General features: G+C 32.9%; 3 protein-coding genes across 20 annotated transcripts in view; all 3 read right to left on the minus strand.

Moving 5' to 3' along the window:
• Nucleotides 1-243: 243 nt before the first annotated feature.
• On the minus strand, nt 244-8,397 carry LOC111716013 (uncharacterized; the record flags this gene model as incomplete). Its single annotated transcript, XM_023491424.1, has 13 exons — nt 8,257-8,397; nt 6,946-7,126; nt 6,527-6,613; nt 6,111-6,197; nt 5,392-5,473; nt 4,954-4,996; nt 4,506-4,573; nt 4,236-4,361; nt 2,870-2,961; nt 2,321-2,365; nt 1,483-1,576; nt 635-695; nt 244-468 (listed from the first exon to the last, which is right to left on the minus strand). Coding segments are annotated over exons 1-13 (1,297 nt in total), but the record flags the coding sequence as incomplete, so codon positions are not given.
• LOC111716015 (syntaxin-5-like) lies at nt 8,398-16,987 on the minus strand. 14 transcript variants are annotated; one of them, XR_002768386.1, is made up of 13 exons: nt 16,901-16,987; nt 16,503-16,567; nt 16,277-16,339; nt 15,421-15,522; nt 14,790-14,896; nt 14,260-14,365; nt 13,945-14,055; nt 13,585-13,648; nt 12,388-12,521; nt 11,382-11,471; nt 10,780-10,883; nt 10,109-10,328; nt 8,398-9,694 (listed from the first exon to the last, which is right to left on the minus strand). XR_002768386.1 is itself a non-coding variant. In XM_023491426.1 (12 exons), the coding sequence occupies exons 1-12, from the start codon at nt 16,935-16,937 to the stop codon at nt 10,232-10,234; spliced, it is 1,080 nt and encodes a 359-aa protein (XP_023347194.1). In that variant the 5' UTR covers nt 16,938-16,987; the 3' UTR covers nt 8,398-10,231. The 14 variants fall into 14 exon arrangements, 1 of the variants encoding a protein (XP_023347194.1); XR_002768384.1 differs by having other exon boundaries at nt 8,398-9,796; XR_002768393.1 differs by having other exon boundaries at nt 8,398-8,584; nt 10,075-10,328.
• LOC111716014 (uncharacterized) overlaps nt 16,961-20,021 on the minus strand; it is a 16,153-nt gene continuing 13,092 nt past the window's right edge. The window contains exons 17-18 of one of the 5 annotated variants that reach the window (XR_002768380.1): nt 18,736-19,738; nt 16,961-17,077 (exon numbers count right to left, since the gene is read on the minus strand). Coding sequence is in view for 1 of the 5 variants with exons in the window: in XM_023491425.1 (XP_023347193.1) it covers nt 18,920-19,738 (819 nt within the window). In the remaining 4 variants the exon portion in view is untranslated. Of the gene's footprint in view, nt 17,094-18,194; nt 19,739-20,021 lie in introns of those variants that run through there. The other 4 variants (XR_002768379.1, XR_002768377.1, XR_002768378.1 and 1 more) reach the window with 4 other exon arrangements.

Raw genomic sequence — 20,021 nt, forward strand, 5'->3', positions numbered from 1 at the left:
AACAACTTTATTTTTCACCCATTGAAGCTTACACCACGGTATTAAGAGGAAGTGTCTGATGAGTCCACTTAGAAAAATTACATAAATAATTTATTGATACTTGTTATATGGAAGTGTGTATACTGTATATGATCGAATAGCTTACATAGTTAAAAAAGTATCAATATTTTTGTCAAAAAAGGGGTACTGAAGGGGGGCACAATGTTGCCAAGGGGGCAGGGCAAAAAAAGTGCCCCCCCCCACACAAATACTCTCGTTCGCCCCTGGCGAAAAGCTCCGGCCCTTTGTAGTTAATTTTAAATAACTGACATGGACCAAAGAATGACAAAATAAAAACCAGTTTTGAAGTAGAAGCTACACGGACCTTTCTTTTGAGGAGATGGTGAAGGATAGATTGGTTGAGATGTTTAAGCTCGTCAGCTGTAACAGAACTAGGATCCAGAACAGTATCACAACAGAAACATGATCCTGCGCATGCGCAACAATCACAGAATATTTGTTGCATGCTTTAGGACTGTTTCTAAAGAATTAAAAGAGACTTGAGGGCAATATATGGGCTAAGCCCCCCCCCCCCACTGCACTCCCCCAGTAACGACCTTGAACCTAAATAAGATTATTTAAATATTCTTAATTCCTTTATAGTGATCTAGTTGGGTGTTAGAAAGTCTTGAATCCGGTAAACCGCTGTACACTTCCTGTAAAATATCATTGTCAATTCTCCGTCGAATGTGCAAGGTATTAAAGTTTCCTTAAAGTGTGTAGGATAAACAGACTAACCTAAAGTTTCCTTAAAGTGTGTAGGATAAACAGACTAACCTAAAGTTTCCTAGAAGTTGAGGGTGTAGGATGAACAAACTAACCTAAAGTTTCCTACAAGTTAAGGGTGTAGGATGAACAAGCTAACCTAAAGTTTCTTACAATTTGAGGGTGTAGGATGAACAAGCTAACCTAAAGTTTCTTACAAGTTGAGGGTGTAGGATGAACAAGCTAACCTAAAGTTTCCTACAAGTTGAGGGTTTAGGATGAACAGACTAACCTGAAGTTTCTTACAAGTTGAGGGTTTAGGATGAACAAACTAACCTGAAGTTTTCTACAAGTTGAGGGTGTAGGATGAAAAAACTAACCTAAAGTTTCCTACAAGTTGAGGGTGTAGGATGAACAGACTAACCTGAAGTTTCCTACAAGTTGAGGGTGTAGGATGAACAAACTAACCTGAAGTTTTCTGCAAGTTGAGGGTGTAGGATGAACATTGAACAAACTAACCTGAAGTTTCCTACAGTTGAGGGTGTAGGATGAACAGACTAACCTGAAGTGTCTTACAAGTTGAGGGTGTAGGATGAACAAGCTAACCTGAAGTTTCTTACAAGTTGAGGGTGTAGGATGAACAGACTAACCTGAAGTTTCTTACAAGTTGAGGGTGTAGGATGAACAGACTAACCTGAAGTTTCCTACAAGTAGAGGGTGTAGGATGAACAAACTAACCTGAAGTTTCCTACAAGTAGAGGGTGTAGGATGAACATCAAACTGTTGGAAATAATTGAATAATTTCTCTAATCCAAGCTTAGGATTCTCTAAACTAAGAAAACGGATTACTAAGAAAACGGGTTATCAACAGGAACTCCCCTGTCAATGTCGAACAAATGTTTACAATTTTAAACAAAATATTTTCAATGTCGAACAAAATGTTTGCAATGCCGAAAATTTTTTGCAATGTCGAACAAATGTTTGCAATTTTAAACAAAATATTTGCAATGTCGAACAAAATGTTTGTAAGTTTAAACAAAATGTTTGCAATGTCGAACAAAATGTTTGTAAGTTTAAACAAATGCTTGCAATGTCGAACAAAATGTTTTCAATGTCGAACAAAATGTTTTCAATGTCGAACAAACTGTTTTCAATGTCGAACAAAATGTTTTCAATGTCGAACAAAATGTTTCAATGTCAAACAAAATGTTTTCAATGTCAAACAAAATGTTTTCAATGTCCAACAAAATGTTTTCAATGTCAAACAAAATGTTTTTAATGTCAAAAAAATGTTTGCAATGTCAAACAAAATGTTTCCAATGTCAAACAAAATGTTTGCAATGTCAAACAAAATGATTTCAATGTCGAACAAAACTATATAATAAAACTTTTCACTAAAAGAATCTTAAAAACATCAATGAATAGTCATCAATGCCAAAAATGGGATTAAAATTGATATTTACGTTTAATTTATTACTATTTTCTCAAATATGTCATTGCTACTAAAGACCTAATTTAGTTTCAAATTTTCTTAAGAATTTATTTGTAAACAAATTATTTGATGTCCAGATCTTACCTTGCACAATGCTCGATCCATTTATTGTACAGAGTCTCTCGAATTCTGTAAAAAAAAAACTTTAGAATTTAAATTAGAATTCAGATGTTTTCAAGAATGATTCCTATTGATTTTGTGGGATTTTGTCTGAAAACCAGAAAACAGTGAAATTCTTGTGGTCTTATATTTATGAAATGTCGCTAAAGATTTTTAACAATTTCTAAAAAAAGTGGCCTAAATATTTCGAGGGATAATTTAGTTAAAACAAAGAATAATTATTAAATTCTAGGCGACATTTAGAACAAAGAACAAAGTTTAAGTTAATTTTTTGAGGTAGGGGGGGGGGGGTTGCGGGGGTCAAAATGATTAATGAAGAATTGGGGAAAAAAATGAAAATGTGAACATTAACCGGTAAATTTGTCCTACCTTATTGATACTTTTCCTCCCAAAAATTTTCCCCCCAATTTAGCGTAGAAAACATAAGGGAAAAGTATGTTCAAAGAGGAAAGGGATAATTAATTTGCAAGCAAGAAAATATTTACCCCTGCACTGTAGCTAAAAAAAACCTACTTATGTCCTCCAGCTTCAGGATACCGTAGCGGCATATCGTTCCCATGGAACAGAGATTCCTTCATAATATCCCACATCAGTTCCTCTTCTCCCTGCACACACAGATAGAGATGAGCATCGTTTTTGTCAACAAACAATTTTTTAAAACGACGGTGTTGTTTAGAAAAATAACGAATGGTTTAATCGAACGACTAAAAACACTAAACGGGTCGTTAACAAACGATGAAGAAACAAGTAGAAAAAAAACGTACGCGTCCATCTCTGTATACATATTCCATTGATAAAATTTAAAATTTAAAACTGATAACTAAATTCAAACTATATATTTGTAACATGATGATGTAAATCGTTGATATTTCAAATGATAACTATTCAATCTAACAGAATTCAAAGTTATAAATACTAAAGTCAGGTTACAAAGATCATGGAATAATAATGTTAGAGTTAGACCATAGAGACAAGTATTTACAGGGTTTTAAAAATTTTGAAATTAAAAATTAAAAATGTTTTATAATGTCTTATCAAGGAGTTAATTACTCTCCTCAAAATACTAATTTTCTTATCCTTATATCGTGCAACCTGATGTGGTAAACCTAACAGGTTACCCACAAAGAATTTTAATTATCTTAACGATCTAAGGGTTGAACTTATGCTTCTGCCTTCAATAAATCTTTTAAGGAAATATATAATATTAAGAAAGAAACTAGTTTACAACAACAGTCTTAAAGAAAAAGACTAAATTCTGTACAATCGTCTTAGAATGAATTCTTTCTGAGTAGTGATTGGCATTAACCAGATTTGTTTTTCTAACCCTTTTAAGGTTTTCGAACTCATAATAGGTACCACAAAAGACTGTTTTAACATATTGAAAATGTTTTCTAAGTTTGTTTTTATGAAACTGAGAAAACTTTTACCCATGCAGAGGAAATATAAGGAAAACTAACTAAAAAAAACGATTAATCGCTAGAAGTTTTTGGACCGTTATTTTTGCATTTATCTTATTTAAGGAAGTACTTGTATAGCGTATCAATAAATATATATAAAGTTAGTTCATCGCCATGCTTTGGTTCATCCTAACAAAATGCAATGCTATGACACTTGTATATGTTTATTAATGTATTTTGATTAGAAAACACATTACATTTTATCTTTATTTCGAATAAATATTGATTGTTTGATGATTTGAAAGAAACTTTTTTACGTTTTCCTCTTTAAACTACGTTTTAATTCTAATTGCCCATTTCATTATGTTCATTAACATTTTTTAATGTTTTAACATTGTACGTTGAATGGTTAAAACTTTAGGATATATTTGAACCAACGGAGGGAAATGAACCCACGAAGGACAACTTGCTTGCAATCTAACCTGTTCTAAAGCTTTCACTGCAAGGTCGGTAAAGGTTTGAACACTGGGTTGATGACTGTCATGACGGTTATCATTATATCCTTCCCAACCCGTAGTTCTAGCTAGCTCCAGTCCCTTCCTCCAATACTAAATCATATAATTATATCCTTCCCAACCCGTAATTCTAGCTAGCTCCAGATTCTTTAAAAATAAAGAAGAAGCATATATTATAGAAAAAAAGAGGGGGCAAGGGGCCATACCGTCCAATTTACTGTAGAGATATTGTCTTACCTGGGTTTTGATTAATGCCCGAAGAGCTGCCCAATAATGCTCCGAGATTGAGTTATCAAATCCAACCTCTAATCAGATTCAAGAAAAATAAAATTTCCCTTAAAATTGGCACATTAGAAATATTAAAGGGACTGTTAAAATTATTTCAAGTGACCTGCTGCACTCCCCCTTCACTTCGCGTCGGTGCCCTTTAATTTAATCTGAATCAAAATACCAACATATTTTTCTTGTTTTTTTTGCTTGAACTGTGCTGGTGCTTTCCCTAAGAAAGTGACTTGCGGACTTATGCAGCACAGACAATGATAGAAATTAACCGAATTAACCTTTTGAGATTAAAAATTGAGATGTGGGCCATGGGTCACCTTGAAATTACGTCAAACTTCCTCTAATTAAGAATTGTTATTAAGTGAAAATGTGTGTAAAATAAACGAAAAATTGGATCTGATTCCTAAAATTTTGTTCGATACTTCCGATACAAAGCCATCTTCACCCTTTACAAATTGGACATTTTAAATTTACAAATCTGGATTTTAAAGCTTTTAAAGTCAAAATAAAAATTATAGCCCCGAGTTAGCTGATTTTCTGATTCCAGAATGTCTATTTAGTAACATGTCTCCCTAAACGTCTGAACCCATCCCTAAAATCGTTTGGTGTAGTTCACTACTGTTGAGTATTAAGAAATTATAAAGGGGTAAAATTTTGTTAAAAAATAATTCCCCAACACTTAGTTTTTGAATTACACTGATTTAGGGAAAAAGTAGAAAAAAGTGAAAAAAAAGTCCCAGTGCTTGTCCAAATATTTGACATAATTTCTGAACAATATGTTGACCAAAGTATTACATTTAAAATCTTCGTAAATTACAAATGTCCGTCCATGTTTGGTTTCCTTAATATCACCAGTATTAACTATCGCCTGGAGAAGAGGAAAAATATACAAAGATTGATTTCCCAGTTTTTCCAGGTATTCACTAGACAATAGTTGATGTCATTCTAGCTCGCTGGAAACTAAGTTTACCCTCTGAAAGGCTTAACCTATTGAATTAAGAATTTATAAACCAATCTAGGAACATTTACTTGCTTCTACCAAGTTCCCCAATCAAAATTTTGGTGCACATCAGTCAAGGGGTTACTGAGTTATGATCGGACGAAAAAACAAACAGAGATAACTACTGTTTGTCTAGTAGTTTTGATCCAATAAACGTAAGAACAGTTATTTAAATTTGCGTGCTACAAACTTTAATTTTCAGATCCTTTTATCCGTGCAACCTGATGTAATTTCAAACTGTGAATTCTTTAAAATCAAGTCGTCAAAGTTTGAAATATTAAAGATTTACACAGAAAGGTTGCAAAGAAAGTTTTCATGTGGCAAACAATCTGATGACATTTTCCTGGCCCCATGTAAGATTTAAGGTCAGATAGAATTTAAAATAATGCCTTTAAAATATTCGATTTACATAATTAAGAACCCGTAATTTGTACGGCATTTTTGTAAAATAGAAACTTCTCAGCAATCTAAAATTGCAAATATTTTTAGGTAAAAGAAACAATTTCAAGTAACAAAGGCAGGCGCGAAGTGTTCTAAAATTATACAAACAAACTATTTTCCTAAAAGATTTGATGATGATAATTCTGTCCATCTGTCCACAGTACTTGAGTATAGCATTGTTCACGTTTATATTGCTTACTAACCGACTGAAAAATCAAAAAAGTCCTCATTAAAATATTATTTTGGAATAGCCGCAGTTCCCATGATAAACACTATCTTAACATCCAAGAAACATTTACAGTAAATCCACAATTGTAATTATAAGCACAAACGAAATTAAGTCACTTTTAAAAACTGTTTATGGGTTTCTATAAATATAAGCTTCAGAATACAGTGCAATTTGATAAATTTTTTTGTGAACAGTTCTTTTTCTCAAATTCTTTAATTGTCAATGGATTTTATTGAGTTCAATGTTACTATAGAATAAAATTTTTGATATTTTGATTTTATTAATTAAAAAACCTTTGGAACATACCCTGGAGCAAAAGGTAGACCGATTACGCTGCTCTTGATTTCCGCCCATTCTTCACTTAGTATAAACCGATCTCTACTAAACCGATCCCTGCCCATACATGTAACATGTCTTCGAGATACAAGATGAAATATAAACACAATTGTGAATTCTTGACGACACGCTTCAAATTTAGAATTACTTTAAAATGTGAAAAACGTCAGTATTAAAAAAAAATTTCAATAATTTTGTTGAAGACAATTTTGAACTCATTTAAAGACAAAATGTACAAGATGAAGAAACTGACTATTTTTAGCCACCTGGCGGTACTTTTAGATCTAGCACAGTCGGGTTGTAAAGATATTAGGAATATAAAATTAGAGTTTGTGACGAGTAATCAGATCATTTCGCAATTTTTTTTGGACATGTTACAGAATTAATTCCTAAATACATCACTCAATATCTTCTCATCCTCTGGGCTCAGGTTAAATTTAGCATTAGTCGTCTTGGACGATTTTGCTAAATCGGCGGTCGATTTAACATTCGGTTTGAAGTTCGTTTTGAAAGAATTTGAATATTTTCTGCCAGAAATTGATCTTTGGCTTTGCTCTGCTACATCATTCACTATAATGTTTCAATATTAAAAAGAAATATGATTTTAGCTTCCAGGGTTACCCTTAAAGAATGAATAATTTTTCTACTACGTTGCATTTACACTATATACAGGGTGAGTACAAATCTACATTGCATTTACACTATATACAGGGTGAGTCCAAATCTACATTGCATTTACACTATATACAGGGTGAGTACAAATTTCTACATTGCATTTACACTATATACAGGGCGAGTACAAATCTACATTGGATTTACACTATATACAGGGTGAGTCCAAATCTACATTGGATTTACACTATATACAGGGCGAGTCCAAATCTACATTGCATTTACACTATATACAGGGCGAGTACAAATCTACATTGCATTTACACTATATACAGGGTGAGTACAAATCTACATTGCATTTACACTATATACAGGGTGAGTACGAAGTTAAGTCTTTTCTGAACCCGCTTCCTTTGTCGGTAACCCTCTCGCTACATTTATGGAAAACAATAACACTTATTTTACAAAACGTTAAAAATTGCCCAGCATATTAGGCTGTTCCCTTTTAAATGAAAACATTTGTTCGACATTGAACAGATCTGGGAACTCTTGCATTGTAGATATCAAGATCAATACTTGATCTCAATCATTTGTTAATATGCAGATTAATTCAATCTTTATTCGATATCCCGCATTGTAATCGTACCCATTCAGTGGTTGAATGGAGCTTTGCTCAGAAAAAAAATTACTAAAATGACGATATCTCAGGCCTTTCAATATTTATTCAACACATTAAATTAATTCAAATTAGCAAAATTTATTTTTAATTTACAAAAAAAGATTTTCCGAATTAACTAAGAAACTGAATAATATCCTATCATGAATTGTTGATGAAAAAAAATTTAAACCTTGTTTGTCAAAATCAAAAATTTAATGTCCTCCCAAATCTCCTAGATCAAGTAAAAATTGGGGGTTTGCAAACAACTTCCAGTTTTCAAAGCCTTTTCGCCATTTAGTTGGTTATTTCAATTTACTTTACCGAAAATCCACATGGTTTCCCTAAAATTTGGAATGTACGCCTGTCACGTATTCTTTACGTACTAAATATGGAAAACATAATTGAAAGTTCTCATAAGTACACAATGTACCTCTTACTAAAAATCTGTAGTTTCCCGCATTTGTGAGTACACAAAAACCGGTTCTAGCGGCACGATGTGTACATAACTGCGACAGTGCTCCACGAAGTGTAAACATAACATCTGAAATAATATATAAATAAAAAACAAGTATTGTTGTTTATGTTAATGTATTTAATGTAATAATTTCAAACAAATATATAAATCTGTATTTTTATATAAATTACAAAGTTATCACTTAGTATAGCTATAAAAGAAGGAGACCTAACTGGCGTCTGAGTGATTTCAGATTTAAGTCGGTTTATCACATTTTCACCAAATTTCAATAATTTTAGACACACTAAAACACGAAAATAGTGGAATTCATATTGTCCTCTTTCTTAAATCTGAAACTTTTGAGAACTTTAAGATTTTCAACAATTTTTTAGGAACAGGCGACATTCCTTCCACAATTTCCAAGTTACCACAGAACAAAGTAATTGGATTTAATTGGGTTTTAACATTAACATTTCTAAATATATCACAGTAAATTAGTAAACAGATACAATTACATTTACCAGCCAGACAAAAACATCAAGATGGGATTTGGGATGCTTTTGCTTAGAAAAATGGATTCAATCAAGCTACGTCTTTTATCATATTGATCTTAAAAGAAATGCTAATTATTTGGAACACTTCACATTTTAAAATGCGGAAACACTAAGCCTGCATATGTTACAGCTTTATAGGGACTGTAGTCTGTAAGCGTAATTTTAACCGAACCTTTCTGCGATACCCGATTCACAACGGTACCCTTAAAAGCTTTGTCTGATCAGGCATGAATTAGATATTAATTTTAAAACTTAGTAAACTTGAAAATAGTTTGAGTGATAATTCTAAATGGTTATGTCTCATCAAAAGTTACTTGCGCATTTCTACTAAAGGAAAACATCATTGAAGGGTACCAGTGTAAATCGGACATTGCCATCTTTGAATAGAGGGCCAATTGCGCTTAAAGTACTTTAATGATGTTTCTGAAAGCTAAAACATAACAGTCCTTGTCCAAAATATACCAATGTCTAAGCAATTCCCTTTCTCAGGCCTTTTTATTTGGCATTAATGTTTAGCACATACAATTTATTATAAGATTATAAAATATATTTCTATCTAAACACTAACAGACCCTTCCAGAGGCAGATAAATTTGGGTAACCTCCCAAAATAAAATAAATATTAAATTTTATGAAATATACACACTGTGTTAAAAAATTGAATAGGCCTCATAGTAGAGGGGTTCAGGGAATATGTACAATTTGTACATTCACGATTTCATAACAATTTCTTAAAATCTTCCAAAATAAAAAGAACTGAAAAGAAAACCGTTAACCAATGTGAAAACACACCAACAAGTGCACAAAGAGGATATTCCTCGTCTATCTTATGAGTACGTTTGATATACTCATCACTCCTCACTATATATTACTCAAGTGTTTGTAACAAGCCTATTCAAATTATATTTGGAACATCTTAATAAAATCTGTTCGCTGTAAGGCTATTCAGCTTATAGAAGCATTCTGTAATTAGTGATTTATCGCTAACGTCTTCGTTTTTAATGACTTTTTGGACTGATAAATTTAAGAAAATCAACTATTTTAACCTTGAATAAAATATACTTTGCAATCACCTCCGTTAGAAAAATTTAATAATGTCTAAAATTTACTCGACTTGAGTTACGGAAACATGAAAAAAAATGTTTGTAGAGAGGGGGGGGGGTGGCATAGTTAAAAAACCCGCTGGAACTTGTCTAGAATTTGTAAATTCAGAAACCAAGAAAAATAATCAGTAAACAAACCATTTTTCCGAAGAACAGATGAGATAAAATATACATTGAGAAACACAGAAGTGGGTAATTATAAATTAAAATCTTTAGAAATCTCCCGAGTCAGCGATGTTTAAATGCAGGTCCTAGCATTACAATAAAAATATTACGATTAACGATTGTTTAATGTTTACGCCATAAAAACGACGAAGAGAAGGAAGAAGAAAATAAGAACTGCGAAGATTTTCACCATCAACCATCGGTTTGAAGTCACAGACTGAAAATACCTAAAAAAAAGTAAATTATTTTATGAGTTTAAGAATTGGACTAAATGTCATCAAATAACCATGGAAGACATTTTTTTCTTTATAACAAAAAAAGATGAAAGGGACTGTAAGCGTAGTTTCAAGAGAACCTCCATGCAAAAATGGTAATACCCGATCCAGGAGGATAGCATTAAAACCTTTATCTGATAAATATGTGGAATATTTTGTCGCTTTTCTAGATAGAAAAATGTTTAATTTTATCAATTCCTACATGTTTTTCTGCTGCACATATAAACGCGAAAGTCAATTTTGTAGAGAACAGCAATTAAAAAAATAAATTTGATCATAAGCTTTCAAGGATGACGTTGTAAATCGGACATTGCCATCTATGCATGAAGGGTCACTTGTCATTAGTCTTTTCTTTAGTTGATTGATAGATATATATAGATATAGATAGATAGATTTTACTTACTTAAGTATCTCATTGTGTCCTAGTTCAACATTAAAGAGTGTATCCTCGACATTAGAATCTATTCTCTGAACCATCTCCTCTTGTTCTTTCACCATGTGTGCCAACTTAATAATAATCGTTGAAATCTTCAAGATCAAAAACATCGTTACTAGTTAACATGATCAAAAACATCGTTACCAGTTCACATAATCAAAAACATCGTTACCAGTTCACATGATCAAAAACATCGTTACCAGTTCACATGATCAAAAACATCGTTACCAGTTAACATGATCAAAACATCTTTACCAGTTAACATGATCAAAAACATCGTTACTAGTTAACATGATCAAAAACATCGTTACCAGTAAACATGGTCAAAAACATCGTTACCAGTTAACATGATCAAAAACATCGTTACTAGTTAACATGATCAAAAACATCGTTACCAGTTAACATGATCAAAAACATCGTTACCAGTTAACATGATCATAAACATTATAAATGCTTAAATCTAATTCATAGTTCATAAACATTTCTTCAAAAATTACTGTTTGCTCAGCTCAAGTCGATTTTTGATTTACTTGATTGATTGATTGGCTGGCATATAGAATATACTTTACCTGTGAAAATATTCCTCCTAGCTCCACTATAGTACTCTCAATAGTATGCATTGTATCCGCTCTAGAACTGTAATACTTATCACTCTCATCCTTAAACAAACCGTTTCGTCAGTCACTCATTTTATTTTTAAAGGGAGTGTTCGCTTATATATGTGATTATGTGAGATGAGATCTGCAAGAAGCCCCATCTTGGGCTTTACGAGTTTATTCAATTTGGAGAACTGCCTTGGATAAAAAAGGGATAAAAGGTGCTATCGTGAATTAGAAAATGGTATTAAATCAAATCTTGAAATGAAGGGTTTGCTTTGAGCTCCAAAATCCAGAAGAACGGTTCAAGTTTCATCTGAATTTAGCCCGGACCTAGTTAATAAAAGACATTTTGCAATTAATTATTTAACATTAGTATTCAACATTATCTTGGATCCCAACAACACGACCAAATTTCAGCCATGCACCATTTTTGGAACCATTTCATTTTTGAAAAACATTAATTGGTAAGGTTATCAGTTAGTTATCAGATTAGATAGTGACAAAAGAAATTTTGGAGAGAGTTCAAATCATCTATTTTGTTCCGTAGGGTAGATGACCTAACCTAACTAGATTGACAAGAAATACCTCCTACAATAAGACTCAAATTGCGACAAGATTTAAAACAGATATAAGACGAAATTTCTTTTCTTGCAGAGCAGTTTCCCTCTGGAATAATTTACCAACTGATGTGAAGGAGTCCAGGAATGTGACCAGTTTTAAAACTAAACTGAAGAATATTGCCATTTAAACTTCTTTTCTATGCTAATAGGAACTGTGTCATGTAGCAACCTGATAAATAACTCAGCGGAGAAGCCACATAGTTCCCAGAGGACCCCAAAGATGTTTGCACCATGGACCAATAGGTCTCCTGCAAATCACCACACAAGTAAACAAGTAAGTAAATCTGAAACCGTGAAATAACCAGGAAATTTCAATTGAAATGAGGTATATTGTTCCTTGAAGAACCCTTTCTAACCTGCATGAATGACTGGACTGCTCCTCCCATATCTATAGATACAGCACCGCCTTGAATATCGTCTTCCATTGCTAGAACAGAGCCAGCATGGTAACCCGTCGTAGCAGACTGGGGTAGAGAAGACGTTACTCCGCCTAAATAAATTAATAAATTAAAACCAGCGGTATAATAACATTTTCTTGAAAAATCTTTGAAAATAATTTGTCCATCAGAGATTGAGTATGCTTTATTGCTTTATTTCTTTATTTCTTTCTAAATTTATGTTTTTTAAAGGATTTTTTCTCACTTAATTGGGGAAAAAAACTGAATTTTTGGAGAAGGTCTCAAAGACGATGAAAAATTTGCCTATTGACGTCCACTTTTCAAACCCCCCCCCCCCCCCGGGAGTTTGTAGTTCTGAGAATTAAACAACTTAAATTTAATCTAATAGTTGTTACACCTTTGTTGTTAAAAATATCGGCTGAATCCTATCGAAGTATTACAGGAAAAATTTGAAAAAGAAATCTTGTTCCATATTTTTATCTTAACATTTAAAGTTTTTTTTGAGCTCTCCAGAGGTCAGAAGTATTAAGAAGATAAAGCATAGTTTTCAAAAAGGTTTGCTTAAAATGTTACTTTTATGAAATCATATAGATTGTAGAAAGATGGCTCCGGCTGAAGATATATTCAAATCAGTTTATAACGAAAAATCAGATTTGCTTTGTTTTTGGTTTTATTTTCTTCCGATATCAACATTGTGCATTATTACATAACAGCAAACTTTGTAGACTGCAGACGGTAGACTGTAGAGCTGCAATTTTTTTCTTCTACGATAGTCATAACCAGAAAGACCCAAAATTAATGGACAGTTTATCAGACGACTTTACATATATATCTCTAGTAATTTTAAACGCACAATTAAGGCATACCACATTTTGGAATTGGCAGGACTTGGGCTATTTTGTTATTATCGTTTCATTTATCATATTTGTAGAATTAGATTATAAAATCGTCTGATTAATTATAAATTAATTGCGAGTCTTTCTGAGTATGACTGTATAGTGTACAGTGTATAAACAGGAATATGTTGAAACCTGAAGATAAAGAACCATTCAAAAAGTTTCAAATATTTTTTCATCGGTAGACAGTAGATACTAAGTATTTGTATGCTTGAGAACAATACTTTGTTGTTGTTGTTTATTTTAGCTTATTACTTACCGTTACTAAACTGTTCGGCACGATTACGCTGAGATTTCAAATTTTCATTTCTTACTTCTAAAACCTGAATATATTTTGTGTTACGACATTTTGGCTTACGTCGTTGTAGTTTTTTAACGGAATTTTTACTTAACGACATTTTCGTCTTTCAAATTAATTAGGGTAAGATTAGGTCTTAGACTTTCCTAGGCACGGCAGGCTAGGAAAAAAGGCATAGCTCAAATTAAGTTATTAAAAAATTACACTAAAAAAGGTTGTAGCGCCGATTAGTGAATATTTAGAAAAAAAATTCGACTTTAATCCAATAAAGGAAATGTTCAAGTCGTTCCAAGAAAAATAAATAAATCGAATTTGATGCACCTGTTTAAAATTATTCGACATGGCCGCCAGTTTTGACTGAAGAGAGACGACAACACTCGTGGAATGTGATTGCTGATGCTTTCCTTGTCCATCCCGCTGACCCTTTGCAACCTGTACACACTCAATCAATCAATCAAAATCAAATCCAATTAATCATTTAATGCAAATCAAATCAAATCAATAAAATAAAATTATAAATGAAAAAATGAATAAATAATGAAAAGAAATTATTAAAAACTAAACGAATAAACGAATTAACGAGTAAAAGATTAAATGAATCAATAAATCAATGAATCGGATATCCTATAAATTAACCTGCTGTAGCTGAGCAATCTGTTTATTAAGGTTAGCAATGTCTTCCTTAATAATAAACGTTAACTCTTGTATCTCCACAGGTTTATCGTCAAAAATCGTCTTTTTCCTGAACAAAACCTCATGTCTTTTATAATAGCTGATTCATGTGTTCTGAATCTTATCCATCTAGGAGATGCAAATTATTACTCTTCCTCGCAGACAGTAAGGGGGTTTATATTTTCTTGAACAATTTGTGCCACTCCCTTTCATGAGAACCAGTTCTTTCGCTTTGAGAAAAAAATATAAAAAATTCTCTAATTTTCAGGATCATTTGATAAGATAAAGAAAAGCTCTAAAAAGCTGGATCTGAGGCCGAATTTAAAGAATGTTTTAAATTCGGTCTCTGGTTTAATTTTCTACTCAGAACGGATCATTAGCTCTTTGAGAATTAATACAAAAATAATACAACTCAAATATCAATGTTTTTGTTATGTTCCCTTTAATCAACCCAAAAGGGGGGGGGGGGAGGTTGACCCCTGATATATGTTTACCTGGCTAGGAGTGCTAGTTTCTCAAGTTTAGTGTAGGTTTTCGTTATATCGGATCCGATAGCCTTAGCAATCTTCATAAAATGTGAGGCCTGACTTCCCGGTCTTCCCTGATAAAACAATTTTTAAAGGGTCTGTGGCCATAATTCGAAGGGATCCTTAATCTAAAAAGTTGTACCTATGGTACCCTTAAAACTATTATCTAAATGACAGTGAAGAAATATCAATTTATGTATCTGTTCATTACCTTCCTTGTTATTGCTTCATAAATACGCAAGGATATTTCAATTATTTTTGTGAATCGAGCATTCAACTCTATTAATATGCTAGCTTGGGAACCAAGCGTGCGCTGCAAAGGTTAATTTAAGTTACTCCTGCCATTTACTCGCACTTGAACGAATTTATCGGGATACTAAACTTTCGCTATTAAAGTTAACCCACTCAATTCAGAATCTCAAAACCAAGCAAAGTACATTCCCGTGGGACTCCCAAGTTCCCAGATTAAAATTTGAGGCAAATCGGTAAAGAGGTTCCCGAGTTATGATCGGACAAACAAACAAACAGACAGACAAAAGGAGATTACAACTTTATATATATATATATGGAATGATAAAAAAGGTAACTAAATACTAACCGGTCTAAAACCAGCATGACCATTAGCTGTTCTCCCCTGTAGAGATCGAACTGTATCGTTAAACTCCCGAGTTCTGTCTCGACTACTTCCTCCCATATCGGCCTAAATAATAAGAATCTAGCCGATGACTCCCAAAAAAATAATAACGTTGTTCTTAAATCTTTTATTTTTCTGACAATTTTGCCAAAAATTATTAACTTTCTCCAAAAATTTGGATTTTCAAGAAAAAATAGATTTTTTCAAGAACATTTATTTGAAATTGCAAAAAAATAATAACTTGAAGGGTGCTGACTGCTGATGGAATTTGTTGAAGAAAAAACTTTTCAGGGGCAAGAAATTAAGAAAATAAAAATTAAGAACAAAACGAACACATTGCTGTTTTCAACCCAAATCTTGAATTTAAGAACATTCCGCTACTATGAATTCAGATAAAAAATATTTTTCGTTTGACATTTTTGTAATTTTGCATAAAGTTTCCCGTCCTAATCTCAGTATGTAAAATAAGTCAATTTGAATTCTTTCCCTTTAACAAGTTTAAAAGAATTTGAATTTTACACCTTTGGAGACTAAATTTTATGAATTTAAGCTAGGTTATTGAACTACCTACTACCGGTTCAAATTCGAATCATCGATTCAAAGATAAAGATTCATGAAGATTTGAATTTGTTATTCAGGATTTGAACCGTTGTTCTTTAGTTCAGCAATTCCTTAAATTCGGTTAAATTCTTCCTCTAAATACCTCAGAGAAGAAACAATATTTAATTCATCGGTACGTGTTAAAGTTCATGAATTTAGTGGTTCTTTGAGACAACTTAACTCAGAGCAAGAAATGTTTAAAAGTATAACAATTGATTACCTGAAGATTTGTTTTTGAAAATCTGGGGTTGGGACTAGGGTCCGGTGAAACTTCTTCTGTAACCTTGGTAAACAAATATGATAAAACTTAACAAAAATCCCCTGAAATTTAAAAATAGAAACATTTGAAGTTATTATTTACTTAAAACCAAAAATCAGCATTTTCCTTTAACAATAAAAAGATTAAACCGCTTCAATAGAAAAATTCACTTAATGTCAAAACTTACTTTGAAAGTAGATTTAGAAGAAATCACATAGCTTTCGGAACCAGTCGCTTTCTCGGATTCAGATCCTTCAATAAAAATCAACATTGTTTACAATATGACATGAAAGCCAGGGGTCAGATAAAGTCTAGAATGACATAAAATTGGAAGAGTGGGGGGGGGGGCGGGTTAATACAACATCGCTGTTTTATCTAACGCGTTTAAAAACTCTTAGAATAATAGCAAATTTGAGAAAGATTACAAATTTTAAACTTCACATAAGGAGCTTCATATAAGGGGTGTTTCTTAAAACAGCCTTTCTCTATTTTCGTTAAGAGACAGAAAAAAATCCACCAAATAGCAGTATCTTGTCGCAGAAAAAAAATGGAAGAAAAATTGTTTGATCGAATTTATATCATTACCTAATCTTCTTCTCAATGTGGGTCTTCCGTCTGTCATTGGATCCAGTTCATTGATTTTTATTCTGAAAAAAAAAGAAGAATAATTGAACTCATCTGAATTCAGAAGATGGCGTTCAAATGCCCACAATTTTCTAAAGAGAAATATCAAATTTACAATTTTTTAAGGATGATTGAGTCCTGAGTAGGCCGGCAGCTTTGAAGGTCAGATAGATTCTGCAGCTTTTTCTTCGTTAAAATATAAAAATTCATCTTTTAAAGTAATAAAATTTAAACTTAGATTTATGGATAAAATGAAGAAAAAAACGACTTAAATTGGATGAAAGATGTTTACTAGAGTAACTGTTAATTTTAGATAAAACAGTTATTTTCATAAATTAATTTTTTTTTTCATTTAAGATAATAACCCTTAACCATTTACTTTCAAACTCGCTAGAAAATCTTAAAATCTAATTTTAAGAATATTAAGATTCAACCTGCCTTCGTAGAATTTAAGATATGAACCTGCCTTGGTAGAATTTTAGATATAAACCTGCCTTCGTAGAATTTAAGATTTAAACCTGTCTTAGTAGAATTTAATGTTTAAACCTGCCTTCGTAGAATTTAAGATTTAAACCTGCCTTCGTAGAATTTAAAATTTAAACCTGCCTTCGTAGAATTTAAGATTTTAACCTGCCTTCGTAGAATTTAAAATTTAAACCTGCCTTCGTAGAATTTCAGATTTAAATCTGCTTTCGCTGAATTTCAGATTTAAACCCGCCTTCGTAGAATTTAAGATTTAAACCTGCCTTCGTAGAATTTAAGATTTAAACCTGCCTTCGTAGAATTTAAAATTTAAACCTGAATTCATAGAATTTAAAATTTAAACCTGCCTTCGTAGAATATTAAGATTTAAAACTGCCTTCATAGAATTTAAAATTTAAACCTGCCTAAGTAGAATTTAATATTCAAACCCGCCTTCATAGAATTTAAGATTTAAACCTGCCTTCGTAGAATCTAACGTTCAAACCCGCCTTCGTAGAATTTAAGATTTAAACCTGCCTTCGTAGAGTTTAACATTCAAACCCACCTTCCTAGAATTTAAGATTTAAACCTGCCTTCGTAGAATTAAAGATATAAACCTGCCTTGGTAGAATTAAGATATAAACCTGCCTTCGTAGAATTTTAGATTTAAACCCGCCTTCGTAGAATTTAAAATTTAAACCTGCCTTCATAGAATTTAAGATTTAAACCTGCCTTCGTAGAATTCAAGATTTAAACCTGCCTTCGTAGATTATTAATATTTAAACCTGCCTTCGTAGAATATTAAGATTTAAACCTGCCTTCGTATAATTTAAGATTTACACCTGCCTTCGTAGAATTTAAGATTTAAACATGCCTTCGTATAATTTCAGATTCAAATCTGCTTTCGTTGAATTTAAGATTTAAACCTGCCTTCGTAGAATTAAAGATTTAAACCAGCCTTCAAAGATTTAAAGATTTAAACCTGCCTTCGTAGAAATTAAGAGTTGATATTTAATCCTACCATCCGTATTTTAAAGCAAGTCTTATAAAAAAGTTCATCTCCAGAAAATTCTTGAGAAGAAATTAAAAATCAATCTTTAATTCGAAACTATCCATGCATTTAAACCTAAGATTTTTGATTTCACAAATTTTCAAACCCTGACTCGTGGCTATTTATACCAAGGGTAAAAAACATTTTATAACAAAAATTGCGTGAAATAAAAAGATTACAACAAATGCAAAATTAATTTGAAACACAAGTTAGTCTTAAAATTGTGAAAAAAGCAGACGTCAAAAATAACAGAAAATCTTTCAACAATGAATGTCCGACCTACTCAAGAAAAGGATATAATGATAGTTTCGTAACAACAACATAAAATAACAATTATTAAAACTGTAATTATCAAGATTTAATCAAAATTGTTCTTCCCAAGTAGATGGAAGGTAACGGAGAACAATTATTTCCTCAAGAACTCATTTTTAACTTTTCAAATCACTGATCACTCGCTGCTGGACAACTTAGTATCGGTTATCATGTCCCCAACCACCACCTGGGGGTGGAGGGGGGCGCTGGGGTGGTGGACACATTGGTGGAGGAGGCGGACCTCCTGTAGGGGCCCCCTTGGAATACCAATCCTTCCAGTTTCCTTCAGGGACCTCGCCCTCCTCCAAATCCTTTCTCCCTCCACCGTATTCTTTCTTCACTTCTGTCTCATCTCTGGATCGATCGCTGCGCCTTGATCGATCTTCAGAGCGATCCCGCTTCTTTGACCGGGATCGGTCACGGCGCCTGGACCTGGAGCGGGATCTTGACCTTGACCGATCTTTTTTCTTCTTTTTGGTCGATCTTCGGTCATCATCGTCATCACTTCTGGATCGACGAGACTTATGTGACTTTTTATGCTTTCGATCTCGATCATCATCGTCGTCATCACGATCACGGTGCGATTTCTTGGACGACTTTCGATCATTTCCATCATCGTCATCATAGTATCTTTTATACTGAGACCCGTCGTCGTCATCACTATGATCGTCCTTTATGCGATCATCCCTTGATGATTTATGATCGTCACGTCTTCGATCATCTCTTGAGGATCTATCATCCCGACGATCACTTCTTGAATAATGATCATCCTTGGAAGAGCGATCATTCCTTCCCCTGCTACCTCCGATGGGAACCATATTCGGATTGTCATCTTCACCACCCCCTCTTCCCCTGTAACCCCGATCACTACCACGATCACGATCTCTACTCCCACGATCTCTACTCCCGCGATCTCTGTCCCTACTACCGCGATCTTTATCACCTCCTGCACCCTTTTTTCTTTCTTCACGCTCCTAGAATATGGAAACATTAACAAAAATTGACAAATAATATTTCTATTTCTTTTTTAAAAACATTGAAATTAATTTTTAATTTAAAAGAACTTTGAATCCGGGTTTAAACAAGTTTTAGTGCGCCATCATTCAGTGCACTAACCTTACAAAAAAATGTTAAATTTTAAATCAGCAAACAATTTACTAGTAAGTAAGAAATGAAATTCACGTGTTCAGCTTTTTCTGTTTAGGCTGGTTAGTAATAATCTCCAAGCCTTTTTCGAGTTTAGTCCCCCGCCCCCCC

Source organism: Eurytemora carolleeae, unplaced genomic scaffold (assembly GCF_000591075.1).
Source record: "Eurytemora carolleeae unplaced genomic scaffold, Eaff_2.0 scaffold1935, whole genome shotgun sequence".
In the NCBI taxonomy this organism is placed as follows: Eukaryota; Metazoa; Arthropoda; class Copepoda; order Calanoida; family Temoridae; genus Eurytemora; species Eurytemora carolleeae.